Consider the following 20,617-nt stretch of genomic DNA (forward strand, 5'->3'; position numbering starts at 1 on the left):
AAATGTATTGCATTACTTTGATTTATTAAATTTGATTTGTATTTATTCTATTTGTGACAAATTTATCATTTTATATATTTAACCAAGCATTTTATTTAAAATTGTTTTATAAATGTTAACTGCTGACGTTCACAGATGTTAATAATAATAATTCTTATGGTATGTCTCCATAATGGTATGGAATGTCTCAACTTTAGAAGGTAAAACTAAGCATGTGTTTTAACTGACATTAACCAGAAAGTAAAGTAAATAGTGTAATCTCTGGATCTCAGCTCTGGGGTGTGAAAGTGTGTATAATATTTTTTGCTGTAGAATAATGCAACTCTCTAAATGAAGTCTCGCTACGCCAAGTCTAAGTTCAGTTTAGAAATGTATTATAATCATTTTCATTACTTTTACACACCAGTTTTGCACATTGAGGGTAGAATGATATTATGCTGAGCCAAAGAAAAGTAATTGCAGTTGCGAAGTTGGCTGTTCCTATTTACCTGGTGAAGTTCAGAATTGTAGATGAACATGAAAACCTCTTGCGCTATGGAACTGTATTATTTATTTATAGATATCATTTTGAGTTCCTCTGGCAAATTCTTTTTCAGTGATTTCATATTGTGTTACTGTCCTGACAAACATTCGTTTCCAATTTGTTAAAAAAATGAAAGTTGAGATTGTTGATTATGAACTTTCATGCTATTCTTAAAAGTTTTCAATGAAATTAACAGGTACAAAGGCCACGCCTCCTTTACTGAAACTGACAGGCACAAAAGCCATACCTTCTTCACTGAGACTGACAGGCACAGAGACCACGTCTCCTTCACTTAGACTGAAAGACACAAAGACCACGCCTCCTTTACTGAGTATAACAGGCACAGAGACCATGCCTACTTCACTGAGACTGACAGGCACAGAGACCACGCCTCCTTTACTTAGACTGACAGGCATGGAGACCACACCTCTTTCACTGAGACTGACAGGCACAGAGACCACGCCTCCTTCACTGAGACTGACAGGCACAGAGACCACGCCTCCTTCACTGAGACTGACAGACACAAGATTACGCCTCCTTTACTGAGACTAACAGGCACAGAGACCACGCCTCCTTCACTGAGACTGACAGGCACAGAGACCACGCCTCCTTTACTTAGACTGACAGGCATGAAAACCACGCCTCTTTCACTTAGACTGACAGGCACAGAGACCACACCTCCCTCACTTAGACTGACAGGCACAGAGACCACACCTCCTTCACTGAGACTGACAGGCACAGAGACCACGCCTCCTTCACTGAGACTGACAGGCACAGAGACCACACCTCCTTCACTGAGACTAACAGGCACAGAGACCACGCCTCCCTCACTGAGACTGACAGGCACAGAGACCATGCCTCTCTCAATGAGACTGACAGGCACAGAGACCGCGCCTCTTTCACTGAGACTGACAGGCACAGAGACCACACCTCTTTCACTAACACTGAAAGGCACAGAGACCACGCCTCCTTCACTGAGACTGACAGGCACAGAGACCACGCCTCCTTCACTGAGACTGACATGCACAGAGACCACGCCTCCTTCACTGAGACTAACAGGCATGGAGACCACGCCTCTTTCACTGAGACTGACAGGCACAGAGACCACGCCTCCTTCACTGAGACTGACAGGCACAGAGATCACGCCTCCTTCACTGAGACTAACAGGCATGGAGACCACGCCTCTTTCACTGAGACTGACAGGCACAGAGATCACGCCTCCTTCACTGAGACGACTGACAGTCAGTGTGTGTGTGTGTAACTGGCACTGAGCTTCAGTACAGTGGGAAAAAAACAACTTGAAGCAAAAGGGAAAAAATTGTTTATAGACAGTCCCCTTCTCTCGAAAACAAACCAGTATCGCAAAAGGAAATATTTGCAGTCTGCTTTAGCCAGGGTTGAATCACACACACACACACACACACACACACACACACACACACACACACACACACACATTGTAAATCTGCCAGGCTCCATTCTAACGGCCCTGATTACAACCTTGTCTACATTGTTATTGGCTCATTTTGGAGAATTAGTGGTTTCAAAAGGAATTTGAAAAAACCCTATAAAACTATGTGCCTATGGGTTAAGAGATTACATTTGGCAAAAATAGAACTGAAAACATTTAATCTGAGACATCTGTGAGGTGGGCTTTTCAAATCAGAACATTCAAAATTATTGCCTTAGACCATGTACATTTTCCTTTGTGGGCCATAAGCTGTTGAATTTGTTACTTGAAAAAAATGTAGGAATATTACATTCTCTAAGAGCTGCTCGACCTTCATGATCACTGAAAGAAGTCTGTGTTCTGCCCTGAATAAATTCAATGTAAATCTCTGTCTTTATGTTCTTATCATTCAGAGAGCTGAATTTCCGTAACTTCACAATGATCCACCTGAACGAGGAGTTTTCCCGAGGCCGAGGTCTCGACGTGGGAGCCCGAGCATGGAAAGGAGGAAACGTTCTGCTGTTCTTCTGTGACGTTGACATCGTCTTTACTGCTGACTTTCTCAACAGCTGCCGCCTAAACACACAACCGGGTCAGTAACAGAGTATGGGTGGAAAAAAGAATAAGAAATAAGCAATATGTTAGTCTTCATAAAAACTTCTTCTAGTCTTCTTCTAAACTTCATATCTGCAGTGAAGCATGGTGGTGGGAGCTTTGTTGTAAAAATCAGGATCAAACCATGTACACTTGAGCAATTATATTTGTTTTGTTAGATAATGTAGCCCATGCTGTTGTGTGCTTGCGCACAAGATGCAGGTGTTAACAGTGATCACTGAGCTATTGATAGAAATTAACCCTTATGTTCTGTTCAGGGAAACAGAAATGAATGGATCAATGGATAGTTGCTGTGCTGCATCGTATCGCTCTTATATTTCCACTCATGACATCCCTAAATTCATGAAGGGACTCTGCATCTCTGTTTGCATCTGGATTGTTTATATCGATTATTACCGAGATTGAGGGAACATACTTTTTTTTTTTTAAATCCTTGTATCTGTCTCTTGCAGGAAAGAAAGTGTTTTATCCGATTCTGTTCAGCCAGTACAATCCAGCAGTGATTTATGGAGGCAGCGATCACGTCCCTCCTGTGGAGCAACAGCTGGTAATGAACCTCGGATTCATCAACATGCCGCTAGTTGTTAGAGACGTGTTCTTTTAGCTGTTACAGCTCAGCGTGGATAGCATGAACAGGAAAAGAATTAATAGCTGATAGAAGCTTATTCACGTTGTTTTACTGCTGGAACAGAATGGAGAAAGGATGTGTTGATTTGTTTATAGTTCTCTATGGCTTGTCTGTCAGTCGGTATCCTGTACTTTCACCCTTTTTGTGTCTATCTATGTTTTTTTATCCATCATGTATCTGTCTGTCTGTCTGTCTGTCTGTCTGTCTGTCTGTCTTTATAAGGCATTATTTGTATCCATAATCTTGACATGAACCTTGTTGCCCAGTTCAAATTAAAATAGTTTACATACAAGCTTCCAATAAAGTGTGTGTAGAATCAGAGCATACTGTAATAAACAGGATAAGGAAGTCATTGTGTGGTGTTTCCTGTGCAGGTGATTAAGAAGGACACAGGCTTCTGGCGGGACTTTGGTTTCGGGATGACCTGTCAGTACAGATCCGACTTCATCAACATAGGTAAAAACTACACTGTAAACAACACACAGTCCTAATGTCTAATCTAAAACATCAGATCACTCTGCATCTTGAGAATATACGAGGAAAGATATCTCTGAGATGTCCAGATCAGCTCCTCTCGTTTTCTTATTAAAAAGAGTTCAAATTAGTGTCTGATAGGAAAAATTGTGTAAAATGTAGGTTTGTTGATCAGTTTGTGTCCCTCATACAGTACAGTATGTCTTGAGTTCAAATCCAACCACCACTAAACTGGCATTGCTGGGCCCTTGAGCAAGGCCCTTAACCCTCAAGTGTTCTATAAATGAGATAAATGTAAGTTGCTCTGGATAAAGTTGTCCAACAAATGCTGTAAATGTACTTGGAGTTAGTAATGTGCTGCCTTTTTTGGTTATGGATACAATAATTCAGTCACTTAGAGCTTGATATTCCTCTTACACCACAGCAGTTCCATATCAACAGCAAAGTGTTTGATAAAACAAGCACATTCTATGATAAGATATATTTTTATCCATTTATAGCTATGTGTAAGGTTGTTTTTTGCTATACAAGCAGTTATGGGGAAAAAAAGAAAGTTGCCATTACATTACCGTATTTTCCGGACTATAAGCCGCTACTTTTTTCCCACGCTTTCAACCGGCTAATTAATGGATTTTTACTGGATTTTTCCGGGTTTTACAAACTTCAAGCCAAAAACCTGAACCCCCTAACATTAGACTAGTGAAATTGCCGAACAGGTTCAGGTGAACCAATGAAACTCTTTATATTAAATCAGATGCGCTCCCACTGAATCGGGCCGCACCACACCATAAATATGGATGATGTTCCTCTGACGTTTGACCTGCCGCTCACTCGGGCTGTCAACAGGAAATGCGAATCATTTCGTCACGCTGAAAACAACCGGGCATGAAAAAACGCACTTCACCCGTGTTCTGAGCTGCATGGCATCGGGAGAAAAGCTTCAACGATGGTGATTTTTAAATGCATGACGATGCCAAAAGAAAAACTCCCGAGAGAAATAGTTGTGAAAGGAAGGAGGAAGACAGTGAACAATGACTTTCATGGTAGGCTACTGTTTAGATACAAGCCGTGTTACAGACACTGTCTTTTATTAAAGCCTGTGTAAAGTTCATTAGTTTCAGTGTAGACAGGTGCGGCTTATTTATGTTCAAAATAAAAATCTTTGTATAAATCAGTGGGTGCGGCTTATATTTGGGTGCGCTTAATAGTCCGGAAATTACAGTAATTACGTATTATATAACAGAACATTGTAGCTAGAACTATTTTCAGAGATGCTCTTATATAAAAAGCTTCCTGGCCAATCAGAATTGTCATTTTACCAGCGTCTACATAATAATAAAATATAAAATCATATTATGACCATTGATATGGATTAAGTTTGTAGCAGAGTGTGTTTTTTTTATTTACACTTAATAATTTGCCATTTAGCTACTAAGCTGTAACATAGATGTTACATGTATCGCACATCCTGCTTGCTGATGATTGTGTTCTCTGTGCTCAGGTGGATTTGATGTGGATATTAAAGGGTGGGGCGGCGAGGATGTGCACCTCTACAGGAAGTACCTGCATAGTAACCTGCTGGTGATCCGTGCTCCATCACGCAGCCTTTTCCACCTGTGGCACGAGAAGCACTGCGCCGACGACCTCCTGCCCGAGCAGTACAAGATGTGCATGCAGAGCAAAGCTATGAACGAGGCGTCGCACGGCCAGCTGGGAATGCTGCTCTTCCGGCATGAAATCGAGGCACATCTGCGCAGACAGAAGCAGCGTGGTGCCCCCAAGAAAACCTGAATCGTCAATCATGGTGATATCCAGGGGCACTCACATATGTGTGGGAATCCCAGATTCTATGTGCCACACTTATTGACTTCCTCCGTGACATCAGGACCTCGAGAACTTCCATGAATCTTGTGACATTGTGACAAAAAGATACATTTCTCCAGGGTCTGCCATATTGACAGTCACATGTGTATTTTTTTAACTAGACATCTTGTCTAGTGTTTTTTTTGTTCCCTCAGAATGCTGTGTCAGGAGAAACATCCCCCAGCAGCGAAGTCCTCCTCAAAAGTTATACGGCAAGTACATGCTAAGCAAGACATAAAACCCTCCATGCTGTGCTGTCAAAGGGAAATACATAGTGAAAGGACAGAGTCATAAAGCAGCATCACCGTGACCACACTAAAGTTATTCCTGAGGTGTTTTATTCCTTTTGCGCCACAGCAGGATCGCAAACATAAACAAGGTTTTTCCTTAAAACGATCGAAAAATTTTCTATTTCTTATCCATTTATAGTGACATGAAATAATGTTATCTCACAAACACTACCTTTTGGACGTTGAAATTGATAAGACTTGAAAGTGAAACAAAGTGATGCTCATTAGTTAGCTATGTTATGGTGACCCCTTTTGGTCACTGAAGGAACTGCAGCAATTTGAGAGGAATTTTTTTTTTCAAAAGCACTGAGGTACTTTGTGAAATATTCCCAAATTAAATTGTTAGATACACAGGAAAACAAGGGTAATGTCTTTACAATGAGTAAATAATTTGTTTATATATATATATATATATATATATATATATATATATATATATATATATATATATATATATATATTTTTTTTTTTTTGTTATTATTATGTTATTACTGGACGTTTTCTTAGCTAGAATGCCAGAATGTTTATCAGGGTTGTTTTGTTCCGTTTTCAGTACAAACTGCACCTTGTAGTTAAATTATTGACCTTTGATATAAAATTAATCAAAAGTACAAAATCCTCTATTTATATATTTAGTTTGTTTAAGAATAAAAAAACATGCTTTTGAATGTATTTAAATTATTATACACTCTTTATAAGATCATTGATTAAAGGTTTCTTCAGTTGTTCCTCCCAGCAGTCAACGGTTCAATGTTAAGACCTACGAGTGAGTTTTTCCGATTCACTCAAACACCTTTTTAGGAAGAAAAGAACCTTAAATTATAGCCTTTTTTATGAAAGAATAGAACAAAGTACCAAGAAACGTCTTAGGTTAATTATAAAGAAATGTCTGGTAGGTGCGAGGAGGTTTTGAGAAGGTAATATCTGTATCACAATGAATACACACACTCTTGAAAAAGCTGGAGTTTAAGGTTTCTTTGAAGGTTGTTGGGTTGTTTTTTTTTGCTGCAGGGTTTCTACATCCAACTCTTTAAAGTGCTCTAAGAGGGAACCAGAAGGATTGTTAAGGGTTCAAAATTTATAAGAAAGTAGTTCTTTGGTATTTTTTACAAACTTTTTTACTGAAAGAATTGCCACATGTGTTTTGCTGATTTTTCCAGATAGTTTGGACAATCCTGTTTTCAATCATCACTTTAATAACAACTATTGACATGCTGGAGAATTGTGACTTGGCCAAGTACAGTATAGAAGGTATTATGTTTCTAAAATCCATTATTTAATAAAGTAATGGTACTTTTAAGAAAAAAAGCACTTAAGTACAGTACAGTAAGATGTTATTACACATACAAATGAGTAACAGCCTGATGTTTACGTACTGATTTATAGCTCCATCACATTCAGGCATCATTATACATTTTTTTTGTTTACTTTTTATTTTATAAAACACATTGTTAGTATACTTGTCTGTGTTTTTCTGGTACAATAAGAGGACTAGAATTATGCCATGCTTTATCATCAGGATTCCTTATATTTCTTCCATTTTGCTTCTGCAATGTGCATCTTTCCTAATTTATTGTTTATAGACAGACTGAATTTCTGTCAAAATGTCTTTTTTATTATTATTATTATTTTATCCAAATGCTGTTTAAATATAAGTATTTAGTAGCCACTAATGTATTTCTCCATCGTCTTATAAAGGAGAGAAAGGCAGAAATATCAGAAGACTGAAATCAACCTTTTTTTATATTTTGACTCATGTTTATATCAATTTGATCAGTCATAACCATGAGGACGTTCAGTTTTATGAACAACAGATTTCATATCACATCACATGTTGTCAAGGTCACAAGCGCTTTTTAATGACTAATTTTGATGTATTGAAATGAAAAATGGAAAATTTGATGCCATGGTTTCTACCTGAAGTGTTTTAAACTGGATGTTACTGATGGTTCCTGATGCGAATTGTTCCTTGAGACACTGTGTCTTGTTTTGAATTAAAAAAAAATTGTTAAATGCATTAATGATACGTGAAGAGGATGGAAATCCAGTTGCCATAGGTATGACGAGTAGTTCGACGAACTACGACTATTTTTTTTTCCTTTACATTGGGGTTGTGGTTCAGGATTTTGCAGCTGGTAGTAGATAGATCTTCTCATCTGCTAGATTGTGTTAAAGTGAAAAATGGTGCTCAAGAAACCTTGAAAGGAACCATACTCAAAAGTGAACCCATTCTCCTTTGATACTGAATTTCTTCATTAAAGTGGCAAATCTTTCCGTTTTAAGAACTACCTTGATTTTCTTTTTGTGTGATAGCAATGCCACCTAGTGGCAGGAAGAAAAACTGATCAGATTTCAGATAAAATATTCTGCCTAATAAATACAGCAGTACCTCAAAGTCGTAGCATTTTAAACATTTTAAGAGGTATTACTGTAGATGTTGTGTCTGTGATATGCTATGTGACTATGATTTGGAATTTATATTCTTTTGGGTAAAGAATTGCTAAAAATTAAATGAAACCAGATGCTTTATTTAATGTTATTAGTATCACTTAGATACGTTCTCAGACACAGATTGAGTCTCGGATCAATTCATTTATACAGGATTTGTTTTTACTTTTATTAAAGTTAAATGTTTTTAGCTTGTTTTCAGAACTGGATATGAAAGAACAGACTTGAAGAAGAAAAAGGGATGGTTTTGGATTTTTCAAAGGTTTAGGCAATAAGACAAATATTAGCATCCCATATTTAATCTTTTTTAAAGATTCTTCCCTTTATTTATCTTTTGCATTATTCTTAATTTAAACCATGTTTTAAAACAAATGGTAAAAACTTTGCACAGATGACATAAGAAAAGATAAATCTGCAAGCTATCGGTGTGTGTGTGTAAAATATTCAGAATATATTTTAATAAATGTTTTTGCATTTGGAGGAAAAAAAAAGTGAAACAGATTTAACATTAAAAATGAAGATGCTGTATCAATAAAAATACAATTGAATGTTTTTATATTGAAAACACTGAGCTCTGTCTCTGTGTTTAAAGAACTTTATGGCCGAATGATCTGATATTCAATTTGTATAATAGGGATAGATTTTGTAAAATGAATTTCATGAATTTGTAAGCTTGTGTTTTTTGTTTTTTTTTATAGACATAGGAATAAAATTAAAATGAAAACGTTCTAATAAAAATGTCTCGTCTTGTGTTTTAAATTTAGCTTTAGTATTTAGTAATACAGCAGATTGACTGTAGATTCACATACACACACATGCACACACACATATATTATTACTTAACATGAATCCTAATGATTCTATGTTTCACATTGTCTCATAATGTGGCTGATGCAGATTTGAAGACATCTCAAACATCCTGTTAAAATAGAAAGAATACACACTAAAGCACTGAAGAAATCCCAACTGGTCAATGAACACACCAGTCATGCAAATTATAAGAAATCTACTGTGGTTGTTAGAAGTGGTGTTCTCTAGGCTTTAAATATTACCAAATACCAATCAAAATACTTTATTGATACCTATAGGGAAATTGTTTGATTGCATTTGCTCACAGTAAAATTAAAGATTATAGAAGAATCAAATATGACATTGAAATAAAATGGTACAGTCAGCATTCAAGTTCATCTCAAAGATGTTCATTAGGGTTGAGCTCAGAGCTCCTCCACTAAAACCCATGTAAAGCATATCTTCATGGAGCTCGCTTTGTGCACGTGGGCATTGTCATGCTAGTACAGGTTTGTTTTTCTGAGGGGGGGAATTAACTGCTACTGATTTACAATTCTTTACAGATTGTAATAACAACATATGGCTGGAAAAGTCAAGTGTTCTAATACTTTTGACCATATAGTGTATTAGTAGATATATATTGCCAGACATATGCATATACACGGATTGATTATGGATGTGGTGAGGGAAGACATGCAGGTAGTTGGCAGATAAAGAGGACAGAGTAATGTGGAGACGGATAATCCGCTTTGGCGACCCCTGTCGGGAGCAGCCGAAATAAGAAGATATGCATATATACAGATCAGGCATAACATTATAACATTATAACATAATGAGCGAAGTGAATAACACTGATTATCTCTTTATCATGGCACCTGTTAGTGGGTCGGATATATTATGCAGCGAATGAACATTTTGTCCTCAAAGTTGACGTGTTAGAAGCAGGAAAAATGGACAAGTGTAAGGATAGAGTGTGACAAGGACCAAATTGTGATGTCTAGACGACTGGGTCAGATCATCTCCAAAACTGCAACTCTTGTGGGCTGTTCAAAGTCTGCAGTGGTCAGTATCTATTAAAAGTGGTCCAAGGAAGGAAGAGAATTACTGACTTTTTATTTTCTGGTGCACATCCTGAGGTGTTATTCACCCCTGCTGAGATTTTCACAGTTCTTCAGCTCGATTCTCCTCCTGCTTTTGTTGTGCAAACCACCCAACACCTGTAAGGCCTGGCACATGTGCATTTGTTTACTGAGACTGAGAGAGCCTAATGATTTCAGGAGACCCACGAGAGCTTGAACTAGCAGAGTTGTCTTCAGCTTTACTGTTAAATTCTGCATATCCTTGTAAAGGACCCTAAGTTGTCGGAGTTCCTTCAGAATGGCCGCCTTATCTTCTGTGAAATCTCCTGTGATGTCATTGGCAGCTTGTCATTGCTTGGTAAACTGTGTGTCTGCCTCTAGTGTAGCCTGGAGATACAGCCAGTTTTGATCTGTTCTCCTCAAATTCAAGCTCGTGGGTCTCCTGAACTCATTAGACTCTGAGGGAGATGGTGAACTACGGTGTGAACTACCAGTGGCCATTCGACATCGTGCAACCTGTCACTCAGCACTGACCATTCAGCAGAGTCACTCAGCACTGACCATTCAGCAGTGGTCACTCAGCAGTGGCCTTTCAGCATGCATTCTGCATCACGCAACCTACTGAACTGCAGCTAAGATAGCAAGAATCACCTCATATATATACGATCAGTTCTATACCCAGTAAAGTTCAGTGTTCTGAATCCTGTACCGTGTTTTGACTGACACGCTGGGGCGAGTACAATCCCCTGATCAGCGCACACCAGATAGTGAAAATCCTAACATTTTGTCCTTCGAGCTGGATAGGAAACCTTCCTAACAATTGGTCGTGATTCTGTCCATTGTGACTGTGTATGTAAGGGAGTGGCATTGCATGACTACAGCACAGTGCTGTGCATAAAAGCAGAGCGACCCAGGCGGGAGAATCATTTCTTCTTCGCATTTTTGAGAACGCACATCAGGATGGCCTCTGTATCACTGCCACGCAGGAAGAACCTCTCTGCACAACAGGCTTTGGCCTGGCTTCAGGAAATGGACGAAGCAGACTCTGATGGAGGAGAGATTTCATTTGTCCAGCAGGCCATTGATACCTCCTCAGAAGAATCCTAAAAGGAGACGGAACAAGAACCCAACATGCCTCCACGGAAGATGCACCGTGGTACTGGGAAGCCCTGTCTGAGCCAGACGGCAAAGGACGGCACTGTGTGGGTAGAGGAGGATACTGCCCAGTGCAGTGCAGTAGCAAATCACTCGTGCTTCACTGCGCAAGCTGGACCCACAGAGTCTGCTAAGGTTTGTCATTGCCATAGTACATATGATATTTATATAAACCCATTTAGAGTGAGGTTCTTGTAAATTTACCATTCTCTATTTGTTTATCTTCCGACAGCGTAAAATTACAAGCGTGCTCCAAAGCTTCTTTGCCTGTTAGACGTGGGAATGCTGCAGACCATCAGGGACTGCACGGTCCATCAAGCCCGCAGAACAGAGCCGAACTGGAATTTGGCAATTCATGAACTGATGGCATTCATTTCAATTCTGTTTGTAAGAGCAATCATGTGTCCCGTTGGTGCCATTGTGGATTGCTGGTCAGAAAGCTTTTTGGTGCCAGTAATCAAAGAGACAATGTCCCAAGATAGATTCATTTTAATTATGCAACACCTTCGATTTGATTACGAGGACACGCGGGCAGAACGGGTGAAAACAGACAAATTTGCTGCGATCTCCGACATCTGGACACGCTTCAACAAGAACTGTGCTGAGAGTTTCACTCCAGGAGAACACATGACCATAGATGAACAGCTGTTCCCTACCAAGGTTCGTTGTCCATTCACACAGTATATCGCAACCAAGCCAGACAAATTTGGGATCAAGTTCTGGATGGCCACGGATTTGGAGACCAAATATGTCTGCAATGCATCTCCTTACTTGGGAAAGGACCCCAGTCGTCAGAAGGGAGAGAGGCTGGCAGAGAACGTGGTCATGAATCTGATTGAGCCATTTTTGGATGATGGGAGAAATGTCACGACGGACAATTTCTTTACTTCACTGTCACTGTCGCACAGACTGCTCCAGCGCAAAACAACGCTACTGGGCACGGTGAATAAAGTCCGATCGTAAACTTCCTTAACTTGCAAAAGACACTGCACGGCGAGAGGTATTCTCCACTTCACTGCTTAGAAGTGGCAGTGTCTCCTTGACAATTTATTCACCTAAAAAAAACAAGACTGTGCACCAAGACGTGACGATCGGTGACGGCAGAAAGAGGAAACCCAACACGATAACAGACTATAACCACATGGACGTATGTGAATGTGTGTATAATTTTACACCAGTGCTACAATGTTTTCTGATGTGTAAAAAAGCACATATACTCATCACTCTCTCTCTCTCTGCAAATGTGCCAGGCCTCACAGGTAATTGGTGTGTTTGCACAACAAAAGCAGGAGAACAATGAAGCTGAAGGCCTGTGAAAATCTCAGCAGGGGTGCTACTAGGTGTGAGGTCCAGGAAATTTACACAAATTTGCGCCGGTTTAGTAAAGCTAGTGTTAACGTGTAATGGAGTACACTTTGCAGTAAGAGATTTTTACTTAAGTATGATATTAGGTACTTTTTACACCTCTGCTGGCATGAGTTCACTGGAATAGTCAGTATGTCTGATCAGCTGCGTTTACACTTCTCGCCTGTAGATGGCAGCATTCTGCTATTTATTAAGTTTAGCCATTCGTCTTGCTTTATTGGCCTAATGGTACTCATTAGAGTCTGCTCAAGCCTGGAAAACATGCTCTCATGACTCTCATGATGTTTCTTCAGTTCTATTTTCCCTTTATATGACTCATTAAGGGTGACTTAGTGACAAACAAGCGTGACTTTTTAAAGTTATACCACACGTACAATAAACATTCTTACATGTACCTGCTTTTCAGAATGATGGACACACTTTTTAAATGATTTACAACCCATTTTATTGGCACAGTTTAAATACCTGTATATACTAAATACCTGTGGTATGAATGTTGAGGCTTTTAGACAACAAATGAGTGAAATTCTGTGGCTTTATTGATTATGGAGTTGTTCATTTTCTAGAAAATTTAGGAAATGGATTCCCTGTATAATAAGAATCTGCCAAAATACTGTATGATTATTTTCTAGATTATTCAGGCAATATAAAGACCTGGCAGACTAAGCCATTTGGACTTTAGAACAATACAATTATTAATAAAACTATATATTTAGGGATACCAAATATTCAGGGTTCTTTTCTTGAAAATGTCACTCTGTGATTGTTGCGGCGAATGTAAAGATGAGAGAATCTGCTTAGGACACAAAGTGTTTATAGACGAACCATGAGAATATAAGCGTCTTAAAATTTCAAACCAGTTAAAAACAAGTCAGAACACTCTAAATGTACTGTAGATCCCTATAATATACAGTATTTCATTTGGTGAAAAAAGAGAAATGTTTAGCCTTGAAAACATGTGGATGTTTATTTTTCTAATATGAATTAGTAGGAACGCATCCTTGGGAGATGAGAACTGCCTTGAAGAACATTTCAATCAGTACAAATAGAAGAATGTATAAATGAAGTGAGGTTTTCTATTATAATGGCTAGAACACTTTATTTTTATACTGCAAAGTAAATGACAGAAGTTTGAAATGGTAAATGTGCTATAAAAAGATGAACCTACATCACATCACACTTGGGTTGGTCATCTAACAACCCTATTGTTAAAGTTAAAGAACAGCCTTTAAGATGATGACAGGGCAAAAAATCTAAACTGCTGAGTCAAAAACAAGCACTGGAACAGGATCTAAAGCTTCATCAGATTGCAGAATGAAAGCAGAATCTAAAGTCCAGTAGGATATCTGCTGAACTTTGCTACCTGTCAAGATGTCATGATTGAGGTGTCCCTCTTGCTCTACATTAACATTTTATACTGAAATATGAACTCAAAGTAAAGATAGAATACATTTTCATTTTACAAAAAGTTCCTTATAACAACCCATGGACAGATAAATAAATTCATAATTACGAATAAATTAATTAATTAATTAATAAAAGAAAAAAAATTAGCACTTTTTATTTTTACCTTGAATCTAAGTGATCAAAATACATTGTAATATTTTATACTTTCAAGACTTAATCAATGAAACATCAATTATAGATTATAGAAAAGATATTAACTATAAAATTAATATACAGTATATAAAAAACTCCACAAGTAAGTAGTAAAAACAGTAAGTAGCGTCATGTGTATTTTCTGATGATCATGTAAAAAAGAATTGGTTATATATATATATATATATATATATATATATAAATTCCTCCACAAGTCACAAGTCACCTTCAACAGGAAATGGCATCATGTGAATTTCCTAAAGATCATGTGAAGAAGCATTGTGAAATTCTCTGGGGAGGACATTTGGAGCAAACAAACAAAATTAGTAAGTAAATTGTTAATTAAAACAAATAAAAAGTTTTTTTTATTTGAACGTTTCAGTGTCTTCATGGCATGGGAATGGAAATGCTAGTTAAGCATATTTTGTGTATTTGATGACTTTATGCAAAAATAAAAATCTTAATCATATTATTTTCAAACTGGCTGCTAATTTAAACGCAAAATGCATTTTTTTAACACTGAATTTTTGAAAAAAAAAAATTGAGTTATTAACCTATTTAATATTGAAACCACCACCAGCAAGAACTACAAGAACTAAACATTGTCCATGAAAATCTCCTTTAACTTGATGATTAAAACATCTGATTTACAGTACAAAGTTCAGCCATAAAAGTTCAATCAATTTCTTTATTATTAACTATAAACTATAAAGTTTACAAGGTTTTGTCAAATTTCTCACATGACATCCTGTGTAGTAAGGGATTTATTTTCACGCAGGCACGTTGCTTATTTGATTGGGTGTGAACTTATTTTTTTCTCCCCAATTTCCTACCCATTTGTTATTTTTGTAGCCAGAACTGGGCAGAAATGGGCACACCTTCGCCGAGATGGGCAAAGCGACAATACAGCACATTTCAATAAAGCTGGTTATCTACAGAAAATCTCTGTGAAATACAGTTTCCGCCAGGTCACCGCCTGTGCAGAGAAACACCCAAAACACACCAACACACACCACATTTGGCAACATCTGTGCTTAAAGCATGACATAAATATACAGAGTATACATACGTTTACATTTACGGCATTTGGATGACTCCCTTATCCAGAGCGACTTACAGAAGTCTATCAATAAATACATTCTGATTGTTTTTAGGTCCCAGACTAAGAATAGCATCCTTCTGAAAACTCTGTTAGGAAGTAATATGGGTGGAAAGTTAGAAAGATTTTAGTTACTGCTAATTTAACTTCAGGATATATTTATACTTATGTATGCATGAGATTTAAGGAGAAAAAAGGATAAAATAGATGATAAATATATAAGTTATGAATATATAACGTATATAAATAATATAGGAATATCTTCCTTATTGTACATTATTATATAGTATATTATATATTATATAGCACCCTAAGAATATCATATATTATTGAGCACCCTTGGTAAATGTTTTTTTTTTTTAAAAAGGGTTATGACTAATTGTCTTGGTGGTTATTTATCTTAATCTTACTGAAAATCTGACCTGTAATTGAACAAAATTTATTTTAAGTAAAAGTATTCTTGCGATAAAAATTCGTTACGATGACCCCGTCGTAACTTGAAAATATCGTAAGTCGGGACATGTCCTAGCTTACCCAGGAGTCTTAAAAGAATAGTCCACTGTGATTTGTTAATCATCTGTGTAATAATAATTTTTCAAATTACTGTAGTACAGCAATTTAGCAAAACAGAGCAATTTACTGTACCGTACTGTATAAACTACACAGTATATGTATGTGGCAGATGGAACGTACGTGGACGAGCATCTGTGCGAACACGTGGCCAAGTGCCGGTTCACGAGTGGAGGGTGGAGCATTCGCTGTTACTATGTTAGACTTCAAATCTTTTTACAATTTTTTGTATGTAAGCCTATTTCTGCCACTTAAAAGAGGTATTGCGGCTTTTTAATCTCACAATTTTGACTTTTTTTTCTCAGAATTGCGTGATACAAACTTGTAATTCTGCCTCTTTTTCTTGCAATTCTGACTTTTTTCTCACAATGCTGAGAAAGAAAGTAAGAATTGCGAGTTTCTATCACGCAATTCTGAGAAACATTTTTAAAATTGTGAGATTAAAAAGTCGCAGTAACACTTTTTTTTATTGGCGGTGTAAGAAAAAATGATGAGGACAACGAAGATCGTAATGAAGAAGTTTATAACAGCGTAGCAGTGACAAAATACATGAAGCACTTTGGGTTCATCTGAGTCAGAAAGAACCCAGAGCAAACTCTGCCAAGATATTTTATATTGTTCTTCCCTTTAAAGTATAGACCGGAGTTATCCTTAAAATGTAAATTAGATGTGGGAACAAAAGGCTGGGGGATACTACTCTCGGGGCAGAGGTCAGCAGGTGGTAATCACCGGTATTCAGGCTTCCATACTATTGTCATTGTAAGTTCGAATAATTGTAAGTTTAACCATCGCAACTTCGGGACCATCTGTAGTTGTTTAACAATCTATACGTCTACTGTTTCTTAGAATCCAACACAGACAGAATAGAGCTAAAGCTATTATTTCATATAATTAATATCATTAATTATGCTGGTTCCCTGGTGGTCTAGTGGTTAGGATGCGGCGCTCTCACCGCTGCAGCCCGGGTTCGATCCCCGGTCAGGGAACCAACCCCAGCCATTAGGGTTGCACATGCCTTAGTGCCGGTCCCAAGCCCGGATGAATGGGGAGGGTTGCGTTAGGAAGGGCATCCAACATAAAAACATGTGCTAAATCAAAACATGCGGAGGATCCGCTGTGGTGACCCCTAATGGGAGAAGCCGAAAGAAAGTTAATATCATTAATTATAATTCATTCATTATTAACTCTTTAGATCCAGTGATCTTAGAAGCACTGGGCTCAGGATAAAAGAATTCTCCCCAAATGGGATACCAGTGCATCACAAGTGACCATATACACACATTCACACGCTCGCACCCAAAAGCCAATTCACAACTCAAGATGTTTGTGGACAATAGGAGGAAACCAGAGAACCCAGAGGAATCCCAGGTAAACACAGTGAGAACAAGTGAAACTCCACACTTATTAACCTGAGCTCAGGATCAAACTTTGATGACCTTAAAACAGTGTTGTAGAGACCGTGCCAGTGTTTCGAACCTCGGATTTCAATTCAACTATTGTTTAAACACATGACCCTGAAGAGCAAAACAAGAAAAGAAAGAAAAGTAAGAAAAACAAATACAAAGAAAAGCCGACCTTACAGCAGTGACCTTCGAAACAAAAAGAGGAAAGTGTTGGTTTTTTTTTTTCTAAACATAAATAAATTCTTCATTCATTGTTTCTTTTACAGCTCTCCATTGTGTATACTCATACACACAAACTTTCACTTCCTGGTTCAAAAAAAAAATCCAAAATCCAAAAGCAGCATGTGAGCCAGCTAAAAATATCAAATACTCTATTTGCTATGAGGATTAACATTCTTATCGGGATTATAAACAGTGGCGCGTTTTATCAGTCTGAGTGTTTACTGTACTGAGATTTCATTTATTCAAGGATTTCATCCAGATACACCTGTATAAGTGTATGTCTTATTGTTAAATTAAAATAGTGAAAGCTGTTCAGATAATTCATATGACCCCTGTATAAGGTTTATACTCGAATCAAGTTGCATTCGACTGTAAATGTATAGTAACCACATAAAGGTTTTTTTTTAGAATGAAATATCTTGCAACCTTTAGTTTCAATTAGGTTTTTTTGGTGCAGATGAATCCGGGTGTAAAAACCACTGACTTCCTTCCAAAAATAGTGTCAAATTTTTTAATCACACGGCAACGGTTCAAGTGTTTGTTATAACACTATGATACAACACTACACAATACAATTAAGAGGCATGCAACTAACACATGGTCCACATTGTGTGAAATTGGTGGTAGGCCTACTGTAAAATTTTGTTCTATAGAATACAGACAGTGATGTAGCACATGATGAGAAAGACTTTAAATACTACTTAAGTGCTTTAAGTATTATGGGCAAATCACATTGTTAGCATATTTAAACATCTTATTTATATATATATATATATTTATATATATATAGGCATGAATATAATTACAAATTGTGCAATTATATATATATATATATATATATATATATATATATATATATATATATATATATATACAGTACAGACCTATAGACATACATATTGTAGGTTCTTCAAAGTAGCCACCGTTTGCTTAGATTACTGCTTTGCACACTCTTCGCATTCTCTTGATGCCTACTTTGAAGAACCTACAATATGACATTTTCAGTTCACTTTTTTGTTATGTTTATAATTCCACATGTGTTAATTCATAGTTTTGATGCCTTCAGTGTGAATCTACAATTTTCATATTCATGAAAATAAAGAAAACTCTTTGAATGAGCAGGTGTGTCCAAACTTTTGGTCTGTACTGTATATATATATATATATATATATATATATATATATATATATATATATATTTATATATATAATTGCACAATTTGTAATTATATTCATGCCTTTCAGTTCAATGCATTCAACCTGATGTCCAACTGTAACAACGACTTGGTGAATTTACTCAAATGTTCATAGTTGTAGAACACCCTATAATTACACATTGTCCCAATACAAGACATTTAGATCTATGGGATTTGGCAGACCCTCTTATCCAGAGCAACTTACAATTGCCTCATAAATATAGCTGAGCAATTGAGGGTTGAGCAGTTTGTGGTAGCTTGGTGGAGCTGGGATATGAACTCATGACCTTCTAATCAAAAGTCCAAGATCTTATCAACTGGTCTTATGGTAGCTCATACTTCCCTGACAGCCAGATTATGTCCAAATCTGTATTAATTCTCATCACCTTCAAACCATTTCCTGCTTCTGGGAATGCCTATATACAGTATGTACAGTTCAAAGGTACACGAGATGCAGGGGTTGGAATATAAATGTTATTCGTTAATGTGATGAAGTCGTCGTTCACTCATTTTTACTTTAATGAAGTATTTTGGGAGACTTTTAGTGTAACTTCACTACATTTCAAAGTCATATATCTTACTTTTTTCTCAACTACATGTTATGAAATCAGTCGTTCCTTTGCATTCATGAGCGAATAAAAACGTAACTGGTCAAACAAGTCACCAATCAGGGTAGAGTGTGCGCTCTGTTTTGATTGGCGCTTGGTGGTATCTACTCATCACCAACATACAGTTCAGTGTCAGTTCAACAGCAAGAAGAACATTTTGAGAGGAATAAATGATGGAAGAAACTTGAAGTAGTTGGAAAAAAAAGGTTTAGGCCCCATGATCATTTTAAAAGATTTCAGTGTTTGACTCATTAATATCATCCTTTTAATAGATTGGTGCACTAAGAGTAACATTAGAGTCTTTCACATAGTTCAATGAGTAAAAGTTTAGTGATAAAATTTGAATAGGAAAATTATAGCTATAATAAATAAGAGAAAAAAAAGAGAACTTTTCCTGGAGTAATATTTTAAAGAGTGTATCTCTATTTTTACTCTAGTACATGATTTTTGTACTTCGTCCACAGCTGATGATATGGATGGTACTGTGGATGGTTTAATGGTTTTGGATACTGTTGATACAAACGGTTGATAACCTCAACAAAAGAGCCTTCAGGCTACACAACTTGCACTTCATGACGACAGCCATAGAAGGAAATGATTTATAATCTCTGTCTGATGGGTAATCCCTTTTGACTGTGGTTCATCTTGAGGTTTCTTCTTCATGTTGTCTCAGGGAGGTTCCTTTTCTTACTCATTAGGAACAAATGTACATATTTTTTATATGTAAAGCTGCTTTGTGACTTCCAATGTTAAAAAACAAGCTATACAAATAAAACCGAATGAAATTATTATTAGAAAATTATAATTCCACAAAATATCATTTTTTAATTAGTAACACTCAATTATAAAATGTAATGTTTTAAAGATGAATAAAGAAAATTTAGTTTAGGAAAGAAATGTATTGTAATTAATTATATATATCTGTATTTTCACAAGCATAATTTGTTTTGATATCAAATATAGAATTATGATCAAGAAAGTTTCAGGTAGAGTTTTTAAACAAAAAACTATTATCTATTATAATCTCTGGACATTTTTTTCTAGAATTGTCTGAACAAATTTACAACAACCACGTGACCAACCCGGAAGTGGTTATAGCGCTTGTATATCTTTTTTTTTTTTTTTTTTAAAGAAAACACGTGGGAGTTCCCTTCATCTAAAAAAAATCTCGTCTTGTGGTTTTCATTTATTTTTTCAGGCAATGGGCGTGAGGCGTGTCCACACACACACACACACACACAC

General features: G+C 36.9%; 1 protein-coding gene across 1 annotated transcript in view; it reads left to right on the forward strand.

The window, feature by feature from the left end:
• csgalnact1a (chondroitin sulfate N-acetylgalactosaminyltransferase 1a) overlaps nt 1-6,221 on the forward strand; it is a 31,478-nt gene extending 25,257 nt beyond the window's left edge. Inside the window, exons 5-8 of the mRNA XM_046861921.1 lie at nt 2,387-2,565; nt 3,041-3,135; nt 3,591-3,672; nt 5,192-6,221. Coding sequence (XP_046717877.1) covers nt 2,387-2,565; nt 3,041-3,135; nt 3,591-3,672; nt 5,192-5,481 — 646 coding nt within the window. The 3' untranslated portion in view covers nt 5,482-6,221. The remainder of the gene's footprint in view (nt 1-2,386; nt 2,566-3,040; nt 3,136-3,590; nt 3,673-5,191) is intronic.
• Nucleotides 6,222-20,617: the final 14,396 nt, after the last annotated feature.

The sequence above is a fragment of the Silurus meridionalis genome, chromosome 11 (genome assembly GCF_014805685.1).
Source record: "Silurus meridionalis isolate SWU-2019-XX chromosome 11, ASM1480568v1, whole genome shotgun sequence".
In the NCBI taxonomy this organism is placed as follows: domain Eukaryota; kingdom Metazoa; phylum Chordata; class Actinopteri; order Siluriformes; family Siluridae; genus Silurus; species Silurus meridionalis.